General features: G+C 43.5%; 1 protein-coding gene across 5 annotated transcripts in view; it reads right to left on the minus strand.

Annotated features, from left to right (window-relative positions):
* Psd3 (pleckstrin and Sec7 domain containing 3) overlaps positions 1-16,740 on the minus strand; it is a 564,781-nt gene that overhangs the window by 382,937 nt on the left and 165,104 nt on the right. Inside the window, exon 1 of one of the 5 annotated variants that reach the window (XM_046447764.2) lies at positions 15,332-15,456. The exons of the other annotated variants lie outside the window; for them this stretch is intronic. Coding sequence (XP_046303720.1) covers positions 15,332-15,352 — 21 coding nt within the window. The 5' untranslated portion in view covers positions 15,353-15,456. Of the gene's footprint in view, positions 1-15,331; positions 15,457-16,740 lie in introns of those variants that run through there. 5 annotated transcript variants of the gene reach the window in all.

The following is a 16,740-nucleotide window of genomic DNA, read 5'->3' on the forward strand; positions in this document are numbered from 1 at the left end:
CAAGTTAAAGATTATATAGTTTCTTTTCTTTTTTTTTTTTAAACATGCACACAATATCTTTATTTTGAGTAAACAAAAAATAAGTAAATATTTTTATGTGATGCTGAGGATCGAACCCAGTGCCTCACGTGTGTGAGGCAAGCTCTCTGCCACTGAACCACAACCCCAGCCCAGATTATAGTTTCTTACAAAGTCTCCTCATATTACATGGTTTTCAGGCAGGCCATTCGCCTAATCCAATGTCAAGACTGCTCTTAAAATGGGACACCCGTGCCATTCGCCTGTAATCCCAACAACTCTGGAGGCTGAGGCAGAAGGATCATGAGTTCAAACAGCCTCTGCAACTCAGCGAGGCCCTAAGCAACTTAGCAAGAACCCTGTCAAAATAAAAAAATAAAAAGAATTGGGTTCAATCCCTGGTACCAAAAAGAGGAGGGGGGAGGAGAGGGGAGGGGGAGGGGGAGAAATGGGATGCCCAAAATCGAATAAAATCATTGTCATAGAGTCCATTTCCTACTATAGTGGCACTGCTTTTGGTAATTACTGACGAAGATTAAACCAGCCTTACACCCTTGTTCTAAAGATTATTAAATAAGATAGTATGTGTAAATTCTCAGTATATGCTTATCAATCAATAAATGGTTTTTGCTCCCTGAGCTGCTATTAATAATAATTTATAATGCTATTTCATAAGTATTAGATACTACCTACCTCCACAATCAAACTATAAGCTCTAGTTCTCTATAACACTGAAAGTTTGTCTAATATATTATTAGCTATTTTTCTCATAAGACAGGGTTGAGAAGAGAAACAAAGTATTGAGACTCAAGTTAAATTGAAGATCAATCAGACACCAAAATCCAGCAACGCTGAGATTAAGATTTAAATTAATGGCAAACAGGATATGATTTACTTAAAGAGCTAATGTACACCAGAGTTTTCACATCCACAAATCAAGCAATTCCAATTTTTATAATTAAACACCGCAGCTCAATCATACAATGTGAAATGGAGAAATGCATTCATCACTGAGCAGCATTGAGGACACAGACTGGTACAGAGCTTCAAGAAGTAGAATTAGAATCTGGAATCAGACTACCTATATTCAAATCCTAGATCAGGCATCTACCCCACTATGTGACCTCAGGCAAATTACTTAACCTCTCTGGTCTCAGGTCCAACCTATGAGAGGTCATGACAGGAACCTTATGGAGGGTTGGGGTAATCAAATGACAGTGGATGTATAATGTGTTTGACACAGTGTTTCTCACCTTTTAAAAATTCTTGGTAGTGTTGCCATTACTAATACTACTCAGGTTATCTCAAAAAGGCAATTATCCTAAGTAGAAATCTCAGGCATTTTTAATTTATATATAGACCATTACTTCTGTTAGCCACTGATAAAGTCAACACAATAGATTTCTAAGAATTAGTAGAAAAGAAGAATATAAATTATCTCAATTTTTATATCAATTATACATTGAATTGAGAATATTTTAGATATATTAGGTTAAATGCATTATTTGGATTCATTCTTTTTAATGTAGCTACTAGAAAATTTTAAATTATATATGTAACTCTCATCATTTCTATTGCACAGCACTGAAGACAATCTTTAAAAGAATGTGCCTCATGAAAATTAAATTCCTAGGCAGAGGTTAGAGCTCTAGAGCTCTATGGTGGAGTGCTTGCCTAGCAGGTGAGGCCCTGGGTTCAATCCCCAGCAACCCCCCCCCCAAAAAAAAAAGAAAGACAAGAGGCCCAGAAGGCTGAGCCTTCTCTACATAATGCAAATGAAACTTGCCTCACACCTCACACCTAGGCAACTACTAAACAAAACAGCCAGATGTCAGTAGCCTTTGGGCGGAGACCAATAAACATGCAAAGAAAGGGGGACAGGAAATACTGAAATGTTGTATATTGTTCTGCCTCAGAAAGTTCCTGCTACAAGAGGACCCACTAAGGAAATAACAGCGAAGAGCAGAAGCAAAATGTAACAGAAAAAAAAAAAAAAAGAATCTTGGTAGTAACACATTCAGATCTTTCTACTAAAAACCAGGGATCCAGGGCATCATCTGGGAGCTTGTTAGGAACACAGCTCTCAGTCCCCACCCCAAGCCCAAAGGATCTCGGTCTTCATTTCAATAAAGTCCCCAGGTGACTCACATATCAACATCTGAAAAGCAGTTGCTCATCCATCCAAGATCCAGAGACACCTAGTTCTTTAAGTTCTCACTCTATGACCCACCTGTTGTCCTGTGGTTGCTAATTATAAACACAGGCCCTTATATGTATAATGCATACAACGAATAGTTTGTTGAATGAATACAGCTTGGAAAACAGGATCCCAGGCAAGTTTAAAGGTTGGTGGGAAAGCAGTGTCCAGGTAAGAGCTGAAGAATCAGCAGTAACTGAAAAGAGTGTGGACAAAGTGTACCTCGGATGCATGTGAATTTAACCTGGGGACTGCCTAGGTTGAATAAGATGAGCAAAAACTATCCATACCAAAAAATTATTTAAGGCTTAGATAAAAGAAAAAAAATAAATTTTAATAGAGATGGGAAAATTAATAACTTTGCATGGTTAAAAACAAACAAATTAGAAAAAAAAACTTCATTAACAAAAACTAGAGGTTAGCTGGGAGCAGTTATGCATGCCTGTAATCCCAGTGACTTGGGAGGCTGAGACAGGAGAATCGCAAGTTCAAAGCCAGCCTCAGCAATGGAGAGAAACTAAGCAACTCTATGAGACCCTGTTGCTGCCACATGCGACTAAATCATTCAGGGTCACTCCAGGTGAATTTGGGTTGGTACAAAATAATGACACAAAGAGAAACTACCTTTTTCTTGGGGCCCAGTGTCAGCTCTCAACCTTAGGGACCCACTGGAAAGAGAGCGAGACACTTAAATTCTTTATTTTTACAGAGGGGAGGGACACAAAGGAAGTTTCCAAATAAGGCAAAGTGTCGGGTTTTAGCTTGTGATGTCTTTGACATCTTGGCAAGTCACATCCATCTCAGGTGTCGTGTGGGATCAAAGGCAGAGCGAGAGGAAAGTGCCCACATGTGTTGCACAGCCCAAAGAGCAAGAAGCAACATCAAACCAGTCCTCCCAATGCTCAAATGCTCATAGTTCACACACACCGCCCATGGCTGGCCCGCGACACCCTGTCTCTAAATAAAAAAAAAACAAAAAAGGGCTGGGGATGTGGCTCAGTGGTGGAGTGCCCTTGAGTTCAATCCACAGTACCAAAAACAAAAAACAAAACTATGGGTTCATAATAGCAAACTGGATGATTTCATCTGTTTTAAACTAAACCAAAAGTTCTTTTGAAAGGGAATTGTGCTACTGTATTAAGGAACATTCATTTTTTTCCTCTTTACTGTTCCTTTTTTTCCCAATCAGCATTCAAACACGCTGTTCTCTTCCTCATTCTTAAGTATCTCTTGACCCCACTTTCTCCCTGCAGCTACATTTCTCATCCTCCCTTTACAGCATCAATCCTTGAAATAGTTGTTCACATGTGATGTTTCCATTCCACTCCTGAATCCTAGCTGATCAATTTCGGGTCCCTACAACTGCACCAAAACTGCTGTAATCTCCAGGCGCAGTGGAGCATGCCTCTAATTTTGGCTACCTGGGAGACTATGGCAGGAGGATCATGAGTTCAAAGTCAGCTTGAACAACTAAGTAGACTCCGTCTCAAAATAAAATGCAAGGGCTGGGGGTATATATAGGTCAGCAGTGGAGTGTTCACCTACCATGTCCAAAGCCCTGGGTTCAAGCCCCAGTACCACACAAAAAGAAGAAAAAGCAAAATGCTCTTATCAAGCTCACCAAGGACTTCTCCCTTCCTAAATCTCTGGGTCCATTTTCATCTGACCCTCACTTTACTTGACTTCTAGGAGCATGTGACTCAGCCTCCGTGAAGCAGCTTTTTCATGGCTCAAGACACCACACTCTCTAGATTTTCCTCATTAGCTACTTTTTTTTTTCATTCTCCTTTACTGATTGGTTCTTTTTCATCTCTCCAACTTCAGTGTGCAAGTAGCCCAGGGTCTTGTCCTGAATCTCTCTTCTTTTCCTCTGTCAGTTAACTCCCCCTATAGATCCCATCCAGTCTAAACTTAACAAAACCCAAACATTTATCTCTAGTGCAGACCTCACCAGATAAACACATTCAACTGCCTACTTAGATAGCTCCAAAACTGAGCTGCTGATCTTTTCCCTAAAATCAGCTTCGCCCTAAGTTAGTGCAACCCCATCCCTCAAGCTGCACGGGCCATGGCTTACAAGTCACCCTGGACTCCTGCGCTCACATTCACTCATCAGAACATCTTTCCCTCAAAACAAACCTCTTTGACCCAAGTCACCATCATTGCTAATTCCCACCCCACCCCCACCCCCACCCCCCCAAGCCACCCTATTGCTGGACAGCAGGGGTCCATATACAACTGAATACACAGCTTAACATAACTCTCAGCATCTCAATGGCTCCCTGGCAGTCACCTCTCAACCACTCCCTTCTGGTAGAATGCCATTCGTCATCCCAACTCGGATATGGCCCTCAACAATTGCTCACCCTGGTAACAACTGCAGCCTCGGAAATGGCTGCCTATTTTGGCCCTTCCCTACTTCTTTCTATTCTCATTTGACACAGCAGCAGTGTGTCCTCTAAAACATAGGCCAGATCATGTCACATCTTTATTTAAAATGCGCTGACTGCTTCTCTGCTTGCTCTCAGTACAAGCCAAAGCCAATGCAATACTACAGGACCCTTCAGAAACTACCAATGGCGTCTGCCCTCCTCCCTGCTCACTCTGCTCTGGTTACCCTGGTCTTCCAGCTCCTGGAAGGCAGGAAGCATGACGGCCCAGGGCTTTGCACTTGCTGCCTCCAGTTCCCCCTCTTCAGATCTTCTATCACTGAGGCCACCCTTGACCACACCCTTTATAAGTGCAGTTTAACTCACTCCCCACCTCCCCCTCTGCTTTATTTTTCCCTCAAGGACATCACACCATCAATACACACATCACTGTGTTCTCAGCTCCTAAAGTAATTCCTGATACAGCCTAGAGACACCCAGTAAATATTTTTTGAAGGAATATGTGAATGAAGGAAAAATGTCAGTGATACAGAGCTACATATGATCTGTAATACACCCGTGGTCTTTAAAAGGGTTGCATTTTAAATAGCTCACTTTGCACGCATCTAGATATTCAGATATTATGGAAAAAGCAATGCCACTCCAATATGACCTCATACAAAATCTGACACATTGTCAAATACAAAAGAAAAAGAAAAGAAAGAAAGCTCTCTCTAAACACAAAGATACTCTTTTAAAAGACTCTCAGGATGCTAGACTTTCTCAAAACCATAGATCCTGCTTCACCAGAACACATTTAAACAATGGGTCTCAATATATACACCCTTCCTAGAAGCAGGTGAAAGTGGCCAGGCCAATATAAGGGACTTTGATTTCTTAGATGAAAGAGAAATTATGGTGAAAGGTGCCAGCACTTTATGTTTTAATGATGTATAAAATTTGGGTGTAGCTCATTTTCAGTGAACTTCTGGACTCAATTACAGGCCGGGAAAAAAAAAACACTTTTGTTGTGTTGTACTTTAATTCACTCTGTAAATGAACAGGATGTACCAAATTTCGATAAACCACATTTTTTAAAAGAACTTTAAATCATCTTTCAGGTAAAAGGAAAGCAAAATAATTTCAGCACTTGTTGAGACGAAGAAATAAATTATTCAGTAGTGAAGTAGATTTGTACACCACAGAAGTGAAATGAGGCAGGTAAGAGGCAAGAGTGATTTTTAAACAAAATAATGTTCTCATTTCTTTATTATTAATATTATGGTGTTACTTTTCACAGACTATATCTGTCTTCCTTTTATTTCTGAAGTTATGTACACAGCAAAAACTCTTTACCAACTTCCAATTAACCAACTTCAGAATAAGCAGTCACCCTAAAGAAGTCCCAGCCGATGCCCATTATTACTGGTCCTCACAGCCGGTAATCAAAGCTCTGGTGAGCTCATAAAATTATGCTCCCATCACTGAGATGGTGGTTAGCAAAAAACAGTTGTGTTTAGCCCCAGATCTGGGCCAGATATCCTGGCTACTGAAATAATAGAATTTAAATATTGTAGAAAATAAGAGTTGTTTCACCATGAATGCTAAATGGAACACTTGAAGAAGGAGATTCTGGGCTGGGGCTGTAGCTCTTAGTGGCAGACTGTTTGCCTACCATCTGTGAGGTGCTGGGTTCAATCCTCAGTGCTGCATAAAAATAAGTAAACAAAATAAAATAATTATTTAAAAACAAGAAGGAGATACTAAGTGACCATAAGAGAATTCTATGGTTTTTAATGGTTTTTACTAAATAGAGGCAAAATAAAACACAATATTTGTAAAATATGAAGATAACCACCCAAGTTAAGAAAAGGGAATCATGAGCCAGGCCCAGTGGTGCACACCTGAAATTCCAGCAGCTGGGGAGGCTGAGGAAGGAGAATCCCAAGTTCAAGATCAACCTCAGCAACTTAGGGAGTCCCTGTCTCTAAATAAAATATAAAAAAGGGCTGGGGATGTAGCTCAGTGATTAAGCGCTCCTGGGTTCAATCTCTGGCACCAAAAAAAAAAGAAAAAGGGAATTACCATTATCCTTCTAACTCCCCTGTGAACTTTACTGATACATGATTTTATCAACCATTTCTCACTAGGTAAACACAGATACATGCATTTACTAATGCTTCTAGAATGTTGGCTTTAATTTCTCTGTGCCTATGAAGTTCTTTTAAATCTATAAACCACACATTTATAACATTATGCTGTTTTGTTAGATGTTTTCCCAAAGCAGAACCCAGCGTGATCCAAAGGACCATCGAGGGACACAGAAGCCTCACCAAGAAGGCAGGAAGAAAGCTCAAAAATGAAAAGAGGTGCAAAGATCAGTAGACTTGAAGGCAACAGGTCTCTGAGACCGTTACATCACACCAGGCAAACACAGCCCAGCCTTTATCGGCTTCTATCAGAAGTCTCTGCCAAAAGGGAAAAGGCAGGGTGAGGACATTCCCAGTCACACATCAACTTATCTTCTGTGCCCTAGGTTGTCATTTGCAAGAGAGCTATAATGAAAGTCACAACCTGGAGCCCACACCTCATGAATGGTGACTGTAAAGTGAGAAACGTTCCACTTCCACAAAATAGAAGCTGTAACAAGGGCCCAGTGAAGTCTAACAAGGGCCCCATGAAGTCAACAGCAAAAAGTCACCAGGCCAGAAATTCTGCTGGCTCTGGAAATTCTACTCCATCTGACCAGGCCTGCGTCCTCGGCTCCTGGGAGGATTCCTGTACTGAGCTATGCAGTGGCCTGTGCTGTTCAACTCAGTCACTGAACACCTCTACTGAATGTCAACTGTGTGGCAAAGTACTAGAACTCTCCTCTTGGCTTCCACACATCACTCCTATGGGCAATCACAGTACAAAAGAGGCCAACTGGACCATTCAATAGATGTATGACTGTAAGAAGGGCAATGATAATTCCACCTCCCACCCAGCTAAGGACAACCTTCCCACCAGGCCACATTTACTGCCCACTTGCTGTTTCCCAGCACCATTCTGAGCCCTTCCCAACCATTCAGTGCTAGTTCTGAGCCCTTCCCAACCATTCAGTGCTATGAGGCATTCGGTGAACTGCAAGGCACTGAGGCAGAGAGATACTAAAATAACTTGCCCAAGGTGACACAACTAAGTGACAGAGCCAGGATACAAATCAGATTCATTCAAGGCCACACTCCAGCCAAGAGGTGACACAGAAGCTCCTTTAAGAGGACAAGTAAAGGAGTCTCCCTGTTATGACCTCACAAACTACCAAAGTTTTCAGGAGACCCCATTCACACCCCCACAACAAGCAGTGCAGGATTGTGCAAAGACAGTCTACTTCTCTTTCCATGCCTGCTTCTGGGGCCCAGGTTTCATGCAGTTCTATGTGGCTGTGGGAGAGCCCGGGATAGTCAACACTAGTAAAAAAAAAAACACAAACCTATCTTAAAAAGCAGGAGAGGAGAAGGGAGAATCACTCTCAGGAGAGTGGTACAGCCTCCTGACTTGACAGTGTTCTTGAGTTTGGCTTCAACGTTTAAGAACCTACTCTGTTCCACGGGGAAGAGGAGCAATTTGGGTTGCCTCGAATCAGGATCAGTGCTGCAGTAAGCAAAGTAGCCAGACTGGCTGGATCAGCTCCTTGTAATCTCCCTCAGTGAGAGACTTGGCCACCTGGAGACCACACCCACTAAAGAGAACTAAGTTCTAGGGGTGACCATTAAAAGGTCATGATCATCAGCAGGTTAGAGCAGAGTATTCCAAACATTCTGATCTTCAGAATCACATGGGGTGCTCATGAAAATGCCCCTAGGGAACTACAGAACCAGAATCTAAAACCAGGTGATCACAACTCGTTAACAGAAAAGGTTGGGAAACATTATTTAAATGATGAAACTATAGAACCTAAAAAGAGCAAGAAGGGTCTAGCAGACAGGGTGTCCTCATTTCACGCATGTCCCTGTCCAATCCAGAACAGTTTTCTATACCTATAAGGCAGCTGAGGCAGGAGGATTGCAAGTTCAAAGTCAGTCTCAGCAACTTATGGAGGCCCTAAGCAATTCAGAGAGACCCTACTCAAAATGGGTGGGGATGTGGCTCAATGGTTAACCACTCAAGGGTTCAATTCCTGGTACAAAAAAAAAAAAAAGTCTCCAGAGAAATGGCTTCCAAAAATTTCTTGAATAAACATAAGAGTCTCAAGTCTTGGAGCTTTGTGGTCCTCCCAAGTAGCAGAGGCAGTGGTTAAAGTCATCCTTTTTTCAATCAGAAAGAAAACAGTGTTACACAAATCGTTTTACTTAAACTGTGGCTGACTTTCTCAGAAAATATAGGAGCATCTAGAACTCTTCTAGAAAGCCCTCCAGTGTCCTGCTTAAGATTTAAAGACCCTTTCTTATTTTATAGGACAAGATAAGAAAGTAAAAGTCAACCCATAGGATGGGAAAAACTATCTGCAAGGCATGCATCTGATAAAAGATTTGTATCCAGGGGCTGGGGTATAGCTCAGTTGGTAGAGTGCTTGCCTCACATGCACAAGACCCTGGGTTCAATCTCCAGCACCACACACACAAAAAAAAGAGATTGTACCCAGAATATATAAAGAACTCTTAAAATTTAATAATAAATGGACAAATGGCCCAGTTTAAAAATGGGCAAGGCATCTGAAGTCATTTCCCCACAGAAGAAATGCAGATGGCCAACAAGCACAATAAAAGATGTCTAACTTCATTAGTCATTAGGGAAATGCAAATCAAAACCACAATGAGATATCAATTCAAACCTGCTAGAATCAAAAATATTGAAAATAAAGTGTTGGTTAGGATGTAGAAAAATAGGAAGCCTTGTACTCTGCTGATGGGAAGGTAAAATGGTGTAGCCCTTGTGAGAAAGCTTTTCAATCACTGCGGGTATTAAATGGAGAGTTACAATATGACCTAGCAATTCCAATCCAATCTATTTTCCTGTGCTATTCAGTTTTTCATTGCTATGACCAAAATACCTGACAAGAACAACTTAGAGGAAGAAAAGTTTATTTGGGCTCAGAGTTTCAGAGATTCAGTCCACGGTGAGCCAAATCCATTGCTCTGGGCCCAACGTGAGTCAGAAATCATAGCAGAAGGACATGGTAGAGGGAAGCTGTTCAGTTCACAGCAGAGAGTACTCAGGGAAGCAGGGACACACCTCAGTGGCCCACTTCCTCCTGCCATGCCCTACTTGTCTACAGTTATCACCCAGAAATCCATCCAGATTATTAATCCATCAAGTGGATTAATCCACTGATTAGGTTTGGGCTCTTATAATCTAACTGTTGTGCCTCTGAACATTCCTGCATTGTCTACCATGTATTTCAAAAGAAGCCTACTCATGAGAATTCTCCCCTGGCTTCACACATGCTACACTCAAGGCCACTGCCTGATTGTGGAGAAACCCTGGAATCTGCAAATGTGACTGGCTACCTTCCAGAGTTGTCACTAAAAAATATCTGGAGACAAAAAGAAGATTTTTTTCCCTTTTATTAGTGCTCTGCATCTCAAACCATGGTGCACAAGGATAATTTTTGCTCTCTTCTCCTGTCAGCTTCATCTGAAAATTTACTAGGCCTTCAGGACAGCCCTGTGGGTACCCCAGGATGGAACCCAGGCTGTTTTGCTGTTCATGGCTGCTCACCTGGATGTTCAAATCTGCTATGCAGATTTGACAGAGGCTTGAAGCAACAGAGTCATCCACTGTATATAGCAAAAAAAAAAAAACAAAAAAACCCTCCCAGCCATCTCCTCTATTAATCCAAGCCAATAGCTATTTCTCAGCAAGACTAGGCTCAAAAGTTTTCCCATCTTTCTCAAAACTTCTTCCTCCATCTTACTGAGTACTGTCTACTTATTGCATGCTACCTGTTTTGAAATTTGTTCTTTTTTTTTTTTCAGAACAGTTCCTACTGTGGAACACATGTTTCTTTTCATGATTTTCAATGCATTCAACTTTCATTTACATTAAAATCCTATGCCTCCCAATCCTCTCACCGCTTTTGTACTTACCAGACACGATAAAGCAAATATGTACAATACTCAAAGTTCATGAGAGCCGACTCGGTAAACACACCCCGAGCAGCAGATGGTCAAAAGGGAAGGACAATCCAGGACAGACAATGCCCTCTATTTAAAGCACTTTTGCTCTAACACGGAGCCGTGCAATAGAGTAGCCCCTAGCCACCTGTGGCCACTTATATTCACAAAAATTAAATAAAATTGAAAATTCAGTCCTCAAATCTCACTAGCCACATTTCTGGTGCTCAGCAGCTTGACAAAGGAGGTAGGAGACATTTCCATCATAGCAGAAGTCTTAACTGAACAAAGCTGATTCAGAGAGTAATTTCATGAATTCTATGAAAGTTCATAAGGTCTGAGTTCCTAGGTACAGTGGTTTCGTACAGTGTGACTCTAAGAAGTACAACCCAAGCCACTCTGAATGTTCTTGGCATGTTTTCTTAGGTCTTTGGACAAAGATTGTCAGAACCTAACACACAGCCTTAGAGTACAGTAAGTACCTAATATTGTTTGAGTGAATGGATGAATGGATAGCATAATAACATCTGTGCTTCAGTTTCTGCCCTGACTTACTTACAGATATTAGTTCATAGAAAGCAATGTGATAATGACACAATTCCATCTCTTGAGCCAAACCTCATGGGAGATCTTTACAGGGAGAAATAAGCATCACACAAAGGTAGGCAGCTTGTGGACCCTCGGGAGCCACTAGAAATAAATCTGTAAAATCAAAACATCTGCCCAACAGGAAATGTGATATTCAAAGTTTGAGACTCGAAAAATCATGTTGCTTCTTCAAACACCCACTGCTTGTAGCTTTTAGGGACACAAAGGGAAAGTCAGGGGAGATATTCTGGAAGATCACACAGCCTGCTGTCAATTTCTCAGCATTTCTCCGATACAAATTTGCTAGAAAATAATACACACACAAAGACAAGCATCTAACTGCATCTTCTATGCAGCACACTCCTGGGCCTAGGTTTCCCGTTCCTTCAATGTCTTCTGGCTCCATCTACACTGCCTATCAATTAGCTGTTTAGGAAGTCAGAGTATTTGGAAATCTAAAAGCATGTAGGTCTTAGTGTACAGAAAAAAGCAGTTTCATTGGTCCTTAACCAATAACCTCCTGGAGGCCAAACAAAAGCTACAGTTGCCTTTTAACATTTTCTACGTCCCATGTCCACCGACCAATAGCCACAGCAAAGCCAGGCCACTCCATTTCTATAACTCACGTTTTCTTAGCAAGAGTCTGAGAACAGAAGGCCAGAGAAGCACAGAGCAGCTGTCACCTGCTCCTTATTAATGCCCTGCACCCAGTCCCCATCCTCCTCATTATTGTTTTGACTTCTTTCTCAACAGTCTCGAAGCCCCAGCTCTTGGGAAGAAATAACAAGGAAAAGCAGCCCTCTCCACGTCAACACTGCTGTGGCAGAAACGTCTAGACCGCTTCTCTGAGGGGACATAATTAGAAATTAAAATAGGTGAGCCTCCCGTCCAACTTTAAATTGTGAGTCTGCTCTACTATGAATTTCAATTCATTTCTTGTGACAATATGGAACTCCTTACATGTGTTTTTGATAATTACACAATTCCATCTCTTGAGCCAAACCAATGCTGGTCTCACGATTTAAGCAAACAGATCTATAAAATAATGCTTGCTGATGGATTAGTCATCCAATTTTCAGATTCCACGACCCAAAGAATCTAAATATTAGAGCCAAAACGTTCAATATCTGCAACAGGCAGTGCTAATGCTAAGGACATAAAAACACAGAGATTAAGAAATCTGGACTGCTTGCACTGATATCTGGGCTCTGACACGGGAACCTGAGTAAATTACTCAATGGCTCTGGACTAGAGGACAGAGATGATGACAGTACTGACCTCACAGTCTGTCATGGGGACTAGAGGATGAATTCCAAGTAAAAACACAATAAATATTAGCTGCCTGAAACACATCACATAAAGTAAGTGCTTTCCAAAAGTGAGGACTTACAATGAAACTTAAAGTGCTGCTTCTCAGAAAACCCAAATGAAACTACCACATAAGTGCCCCAGTCTTGGGTTAAAATGGGATTTTTCCACTCGCCCCAAGAGTGGAATTAAAAAATTGAATTTTTAAAATAACCTATTAACATATACATTTGATTGATTTTATTGGTTTATTGTCAGAGGGAAAAAGGAGAGTTTCAAACTAGTCAGTCGTTCCCTGTTAAGCCCCAAGGAGTGATCTGCCCTGGCCACAGCCTTCCTCTCATGTGCAGGAAAGGGAGAAGAGCTAAGTGCCTTCCTCACCCCATGGGCGTCGCCAAGAGAGAAAATGCCCAGCCACCTCTGTGCCCTGGAGTGTCAACAAAGTCCTTGCCCACTGGGCCCCAACTGGGCTCCAGTTTGTTGACCTTGTGGGCAAAGTTAGAAAATGGTTCTTTTGGTAGGACAAACAAGTACTGCAAGGACATGTGCTATTTTTATGTAAGTAAGATATCATAAGCAAAGATTCATTATTGATGTTGTGAGTTACACCTTATTTTCTAATAAGGCATGGAAATGTGCTAATTTGGATTTAAGAATAATGTGTTAACTACATGGTGCAAATTATCCATTTGGTCCACTCTAAACTGCAACAGTATTATATCGAACACAATTTAATCTGGAGCTTGTAGAAAATGTCTTTGGAAGACAGTCACTTGACTCAGAAACACAGGAAAGGTACTAAAGAACACACTCTTTCAAAAAAATAATGCCATCACTTAATCTCTGAGTTGACATACAATATCACAAGAGCTTGTCAAGACCTGAACACAGAGAATGAAATGGATGCTCTGCAGAATTTTTTCTGGATCCCATAATCCCCTAAAACAAAGCAAGGCTCCTTTAACTATAAAAGAACTGGGGAGGAGCCTGGAGGTATAGCTCAGTGATACAGCACCTGCTTAGGTTCTGAGTTCAATCCTCAGCACTGCAAAAAGATTCTAATTAAAAATTTAAGAAAAACTTAGGAGGAAACCCAGGTCTCCATACATGGCCCAGCCTTTCCAGGAAGAGCCCTCAGATGTTTCGGACCCTTGTAGCAGAGGTGATTCCAGGTTGCATTAGACCACCAGCCTTCCAGAAGCCTGATTCACACTAAAGCACACACACTCCGGATCACATTATTTTTCAGTCTGCCTCTAAACCTCAATCATGTCTTAATTCATTTCTAAAAACTGGGAGTGATCACCATCTATTACTCACCTCCTAATCCAACCCAAATCCAGAGAGGTGCTCTTTTGTAATTGCCAAATGACATTATTCCAAGTAAACCTCAAATAAACCAGTCTTGAAGCCAAAGCACATACACATTTTAATGTTCACGAGGTTTTTTTGCCTCCGCACCTCTTAACCAAGACTGAGATTAACTCATTATCACACTATTGACTTAGTTTATGAACTGCCTGACCAATCACTACAGAATTTTAACAGGGGCTTTGTAAATACTTTAAGAAAAGAAAGAATGGGAAAGTGCGTTTTGGAAGAGGACAGAGAATGCATTTCCTCTCCTTCAGCAGGGAACATCCTTTCCCCCACATCTCACAAAAAGTCAACCAACCCCTCCCATTCAAGGTCCAGCTCTACAGTCAGCTCCTCCGAGAGCATTTCCAAGCCCAGACCGGACCCTCTCCCTCCATCGGGGTCCTGCGGGGAGCTCCGCAGAAGCCTTTCCCACTAGAAAGCAAGCTCCTTGATATCAGAAACCCTGTCTTATTCACCTGGCCGTCAGGCTTGGCAAAGTCCTTTGCACACACTCAAGTACAACTAATGAACTGCAGCACTTGTTGCCAGAATCCCACTTACCGGTTTTCCAGATCTCCGTCTTCCCTACACCAACACCTGGACCCACTCAAGAGTTATTCTGGAGCGGAAATCCTGGATCCCACTGTCGGGAGAACCGATGTCTGGAAAATGAAATCCTAATACCCATTCCATCCTCTGCCTAGTGGGTGTTCAACATTCTTTAACATTGAGAGGAAAAACAAAACTAAACATTTATTATGGAAGTCACTGAAACATTCTAAACCCACATTCTCTAACCTGTGTTAACCTGTCTGTTAAAAAAAGAAAGAAAAAAATCTCAGAGCATCATTTGCCAGGGTTTATAGCTGACATGTGTGGATAAAGTTAAATGCGTGTAAAACAGTATGATTTGAACGTCTTTAAAAGCTATTGGGAATATTACACCAAATAAATTCCCTTGTCTGTTAGCTGGCTCGATGCAAGTTTGGTTTTCCTTTTTTTTTTTCTTCCTTTCTGACAGGGAAACGTGATAGTCCCTGAACAGGAGAGCTGACTTGGCACCTTGGGTCCTCTTTAAAGCTTCCCTTCTTTGGATCGTTAAGCAAGAACGAGTGATCAGGCTTTTCTTCCAAGTCTTACGTTTCCAAAGCAGAAGGGTGAACTCAAACCCCTAAATCTTAACACCAAAAAGTTGACCCCTCCGGGCCCCCTACACACACAAAGCCAGCAAGCGCAAAAAGGAAAATAGTCACCGGAACCTGACTTTACGACACAAACTCAAGCGCCCCAGGGGTCCTGGGGTTCCTGAGCGGCGACGAGGCAACCAAACCCTGGCCGCGATCGCGGCCCCCCGCGCGCGACCCCCGCGCCCCTGCCCCGGGCGGTCCGGCGCTCACCGTGGCAGGTCTCCCTTCCATCTTCCATCGCCCGCGCCGCGCCGCGCCAACCCCGCCGGGCTGCGGGCTGGGCTGCGGGCTGGGGCTCGGGGACGCGGCGGGCGCGAGGACAGGCGGCGCGACTGCTCTTTGTTGGCGCCCGGACGGCCGAGCGGCTGCAGGCGCGGAGCCCCGCGGCGGCCGGCGCGCTCCCTGGCGGAGGCGGAGAGCCCGGGCGAGGGCGGAGAGCAGGGGGCGGCGCCCGAGCCGCGGGAGCCACGCGCGCGCCCCGCCGGCCCCAGCCCCGGCCCCACGGCGGAAACCTGCCTGTTGCTTTGTCTCCTTCCCGAAGCGTCTTCCCAGCCCGAGCCCGGGGAGAGGCGCTCTCGCCGGTGCTTCCCCCCAGGAAGGGCGGCGGGCGCGGAGCCGCGAGTTGGCCGATGTCCCGATGCGCGCCGGGACACGCGCCCACGCGTCCCCTCGGGTCCCGGCGGCCGCGAGCGGTTGGTTCCCCTCTCTGAGACCCGCCCCTCTCTGTTCCCCCGCACCCGCCGACCCCTTTAAAGACCATTTCCCGCCTCTCGCCCCGGAGGACAGGCGCTCCCGTCCACCCGCAGACTTGCCTCCGGACCGTCCCGCACCGAAAGGTCACTTAAAAACTGCATTTTTCAAGGAGCAGTACCTCAGATCGGTACCTTTTTTTTTTTCTATGGCGTTTGATCTGCGCTGCACAAGCAAGGACTGGAAAGGCGCCCTCCTCTGGGAAAGGGACAGGAAGACCTTAAAGCCACCCGCTTTGAATCTGAAGGTCTAAGCCAAGTAAGATCACTCCACCTTTAAGCTCAAGGCTTGTGGAGCCTAAGCTCCTGGTTGTAAACCCCCGGGGCCCGCTGCATGGTGGTCCTGGGTTGCAGTTGCAGCTTTATTGTCTTATTTGCATGGCCGGTAGAAGATGCCCAAAGAAAGGACAAATTTAGAAAGCCAAATTTAGAGCTGAGAGCAGGGGTCAGGTTTCCCTGTGGTCCAAGGGGCCAGACCTGGGCTGCCAGTTGGTCAACTGCTATCTGTTCATAGAGTAAGATCATAGCAAGAACGCAGCAGCGTCTCATGAGTTGCCCACTTTTCTTTGTCCTACCCACATCTATCACAGTCAGCTCATGGCACTCACTAGAGGAACCGGAATGAACTTATGAAAAATGACCGCAGTCCACGCTCCCCATGCCAGACCAGCTGAAGGGGCTGGTATGTAGGTTCCTGCATTCTCTCTTACGTAAATACCTTGCAGGGTAGTCCCTGTGTGTCTACTGCCGCTAAACTGCCTCCTTGAATCGTGGATCTAGTGATTGTGTTGGAAAAAAAAAAAATCAGAAGTAAGAGTAAGTACAAAATATAGCTGCTGCGAGGGGCCGTGGCTGTGGCTCAGTGGTAGA

This window comes from Marmota monax, unplaced genomic scaffold (genome assembly GCF_021218885.2).
Source record: "Marmota monax isolate L192 unplaced genomic scaffold, Marmota_monax_Labrador192_F-V1.1 WCK01_AAM20220418_F8-fsc00040, whole genome shotgun sequence".
NCBI lineage: Eukaryota > Metazoa > Chordata > Mammalia > Rodentia > Sciuridae > Marmota > Marmota monax.